This window comes from Ciona intestinalis, chromosome 5, assembly GCF_000224145.3.
Source record: "Ciona intestinalis chromosome 5, KH, whole genome shotgun sequence".
NCBI lineage: Eukaryota > Metazoa > Chordata > Ascidiacea > Phlebobranchia > Cionidae > Ciona > Ciona intestinalis.
In genome coordinates this window covers 2,124,046-2,128,360 of record NC_020170.2, presented here as the reverse complement: position 1 = coordinate 2,128,360, position 4,315 = coordinate 2,124,046, and the positions used below count along the sequence as shown (strand labels likewise).

At 32.0% G+C, this 4,315-nt stretch overlaps 1 protein-coding gene across 1 annotated transcript in view; it reads right to left on the bottom strand.

Annotated features, from left to right (window-relative positions):
- The window catches only part of LOC100179285 (trichohyalin), a 25,297-nt gene extending 21,813 nt beyond the window's left edge, over positions 1 to 3,484 (bottom strand). The window contains exons 1-4 of the mRNA XM_018811946.2: positions 3,008 to 3,484; positions 2,446 to 2,612; positions 1,915 to 2,039; positions 1,497 to 1,606 (exon numbers count right to left, since the gene is read on the bottom strand). Of these exons, the coding sequence (XP_018667491.1) occupies positions 1,497 to 1,606; positions 1,915 to 2,039; positions 2,446 to 2,612; positions 3,008 to 3,213 (608 nt within the window). The 5' untranslated portion in view covers positions 3,214 to 3,484. The remainder of the gene's footprint in view (positions 1 to 1,496; positions 1,607 to 1,914; positions 2,040 to 2,445; positions 2,613 to 3,007) is intronic.
- Between the last annotated feature and the right edge of the window lie 831 nt (positions 3,485 to 4,315).

The following is a 4,315-nucleotide window of genomic DNA, read 5'->3' as shown; positions in this document are numbered from 1 at the left end:
ATGATAATTTTTAATAGCCTATGCCCTATACAATGTATTTTTTTAAGTTCTATGAGAAACTAGTATTGTTGACATTGCTCAAAAAGAAATATATATATTGTTTCTATTTACATAGCTTCATAAATTTGTTGTTTATTTTTATTTTTTGTATAATATATATTAATATATATATTAATAAAATATTTTATAATTGTTTTTAAAAAGGAATCTGTAAGTCAGGCATATTTCACAGCAGGTCTTAACTCTTGATTGACAGGCAGTGGGACAGGTCAGCAACAAAATACTTGGCATACTGTAGTAGTAATTTAATACTCAGAATGAAGGTTGGGGCAAAAAACAGGAGTGGTCACTGATATGTGACACACAAATGTTCCACACTTTTATTAAATATATGGAATATGATATTCGTGTCTAGCATGTGTCTGGCTGTACAATAGCATGGAATGTGGGCAAGGAAATCAAATGGGCAGATATGTTTAGATAACACCTATAAAAATACTGGGGTATTTATGCCATATATGGCTAGTAGGTCACTGTAATTTGGATCTATTACATGAGAAGCAGTGCTTCTTAAACCATAGCCCTTAAATAGTGATGGAAATCGGTCAGCATTTGATTTGGTTGCCCAACTAAAGTTTATACACCTTTTTAGTGTTGTAATACAAAAGCAAAATGTCTTAAATTAATTGTTGTCTTACAAAATATATTGGTAAAGTATAGTTTAAAAAAAAGTATACATATATATTATATATTAATATATTTGTTAAATGGCAATATTTTTTTATTTATTAATGCCGAATACTGGGGTAATGCAACAAAAAAAGGTAAAAAACACAGGTGTAAAGAAAGGCAACCAAATATGTATGTGCATACTGCCGGTTTTGTATTCATACATTGTAACAATAATTTACACAGGTTTGAAATTTTCGGCATACCACAAGTTTACTCCTGTTTCCTACATAAACAAACCAGTTGCTATAAACAACCTGTACAGTTTAAAGCACTGCTTACCATACTGTTTGGTTAAACAAGTAGCACTTAAAACAGAAACATAAGCACAATACACAACCATGTTGCCACACCATTACCAAACAAAAGCAAACTTTAAACCGCTGACAGCCAACTAGGTGAAATATGCCAAGTAAAAATCAATAACTGGAACTTGTAATTTACTAGCACTGCTGTGTAAACAACATTAGAGAAATTGGTTTTTAGCTTATTTGGAATTCCAGACAAACTTATAAAAAAGAAAAAATCTAAACACTTATCTAAAAATTTAACTACTTTTCAAACACCTAGCTTTTAGCATACATTTAACAATAGCATGCACAAAAAATTACAAAACAAAAAAGTACAAAATTTCTATAGGCATGCAACAAAATTGAACAAAAGTGTTATTAGCATGCAAAAATTGACATAAATTTATTAAAATTCAAAAAAAAACCTAGACAGTAAAATATTAGGGTTTTTTAAATTCTTAAAATATTGTCACTTACTTTCCCTTGCCTTCCGCTGAGTTAATTTGAGCTCCATCATCTAATAAAAGTTTGATTGTATCTTCTGACCCATCAACTGTGGCAGCAATATGTAGTGGGGTTGAACCATCCTATTAATAAAGAAAAAAGTTCAAGAAAAGAGCGCAATAATTTTTAAAAATTTTGTATGGAACAAATAATGGCATTACTACTGCTGTATTGTATACTAGATTTATTGGATACTAGATTTCATCAAAAGATTCAAAAATGAATGTTTTATCTGACATACAGCAGAATTTATAACCCTGTTGAAATCTTGCAGCATAGCAGACAAATCTTCATTAGTTTAAAAATCTTTTGTCCAGTAGATAAATTCTTAAAATTAACATAATATATATCTGGTGCACATTTTTAAAAAAAGTTTCAAAAAAGTTCAAACCTTGTTTTTGGCATGCACATCAGCACTGTAGTCCAGCAGTAAATAACAAAGGTCAACACTGGGAATGCTGACAGCAAGGTGTAGAGCAGTGTTGCCGTTTACATCTGACAAACTAATGTCCGCACCTGTACGTGAAACATTCTTAAAATCGCATAAAATTTTATAAGAAAAACAACAAAATTGCAAAATTTAATAAAAAGAAAAAATGGTTATAATATGAATAAAATGTACATCAAAAGCATAACTTTGTCAGTAAGGGTATTTGGGTATTAACATGGCACCCAAACTTTTGGTACAGGAACATAAGACATTACATATTATACAAACAGCTTTTACCCACAGATGACCAATGAAATGGGTAGAACCAAAGAATATTGCATTCACCATATTCATTAATGAGGTTCGGTTACTTTGTATGTAAGGTGACCATAACTCTAATTGCAGTATAACATTCATCCTAGACTTTGTAAAAAATAACTTGACGTCTATGCACCAAACAACTTATAAATTACGAAGGCTAGATGGACAAACCTTTTTGGAGCAAAATATTCATGCAGTTCTGATACTGACATTGGACGCACTTCATTAATGCTGAGCGTCGGTCGTTATCACACAGGTTCAAGTTACAGTTGGGATAATCAACAAGCATCTTGACAGCATCTATTTTACCATTGGCGCATGCAAGGTGTAGAGGGGTTCTATGCAAAGGAAATAAAAAATAAATAAATGGTTCTATTTTTCTATTCATTAAAGTGAAGATTATTTGGTTGAACAAATATTAAACACCTTTTTAATAACCGAATGAAGAAATTTATTCATGGAAACAGCTTAAACTATTCGCACATTTTACACATAACCGAGATATGAAGACTGTCTACAGTGGCCACGTAGCAATGGGCATAACCCAAATTATTTGTGTTGGAAACCACAAACCAATTTATATTACTACTTTTGCATTAATATTGAAAAATATTTTTTATTGATATGGTGACTGTTCCTGTTCACACCGAGAATTTCAGCAACTGAGATTAACATTTGTCAGGAAAAAAACGTACTTTTGCTGCAATAGATAAACGAGTCAAAACATATTTACCTGTTTTCTTTATCTAACAAGTTTACATCGCCTTTTTTCAAAAGTGATTTCAGTTTCGTCAAATTTCCTTCAAACGCAGCTTTGTGCAATTTTCCGAGATCTTTTTTAGGAGACACCTCATATCCAGATGAAGATTTCCCGCTGGCTAAACTTCCAACTTCTGAAGCAGATTTCTTATTTTTCTTGAACAAGCGTTTTTTGAACATTTTCGGTGTAACTCAAACTTACTACTGCAACAATGACATCTAGAATTTCTGAAAGTGGACAACTAAAGTATTAGTAAAACATTAGAAAGACTTTGTAACACATTAATGCAAGTTTAAAAAGTCCAACCAAAAATAATGTGAACTTTGAACAATTGTACGCAAAATTATGCACCTAATGGATATAGTAAGCTACTATGTAACCAAATAAATAAAGATTTAGTGCCAGTTTAAATACATCATAACATAACTGTACATATGATATAATACAAATCCTGAAATTTATAATGTTACACATATAAACTTTAATAAATGCGTTACATCGTGCCCATGACAACTATTTTTATGACTGTTTACAAATCAAACATTACTTGCTACTAAACTACAATAAAGCGTAAATTCTGTCAATCTCAAAAAGTTAAACAAGTTCTCCAAACAACAGAAACGGACCTCTAGACTTAAAATTCTTAAAATCGATTTCAGCTGATTGAACGATCAATGGAATTTAAATCAGTTCTCACTACCGGTAAATTCGATCTTTCACGCTACCTAGCGGAACATAAATTAAAACAAAAAAGACACAAGGTGTATGGGAAAACGGCTTGGAAGCTCGTCGAATATTAACCATATTTTGTCAATGGGCGCTTTATCACTTGCAATATATATTGAAGCCTGTTACTTTCCTTTAAGTGGCGATTTTATATCTCGGGCCATCTCGCATCAGGTTTCATCTGGACTATAAGCAATCTATGAGCGAATGGTAGAATAAACCGGATCTGTTTTTATTATTGCGAAACACTTGTACATTCAAAGCGAGATAAAACTAATGTAAGAAGACGGTCACGTCATGAAAGGTGCGAGATCAGTCATTATGAATGTATTTAGTTTTGGTATTGTTTAAAATGTTACGTTTGTGCCATCATGGTGTGAATGGATGCGCTACCCGCACTTTGCCGGAGTTTCATTTATATTGATATAGTCTGGCGCTTAACAAAGGAAAGCTTGGGTTACAAACGTAGTTAGCAACCCAATACAGTATATGAATGTGAGTGTTCACCGTGGAGCCATTACGATCAGAAAAGTTGTACATGTTAGCTATNTGAAA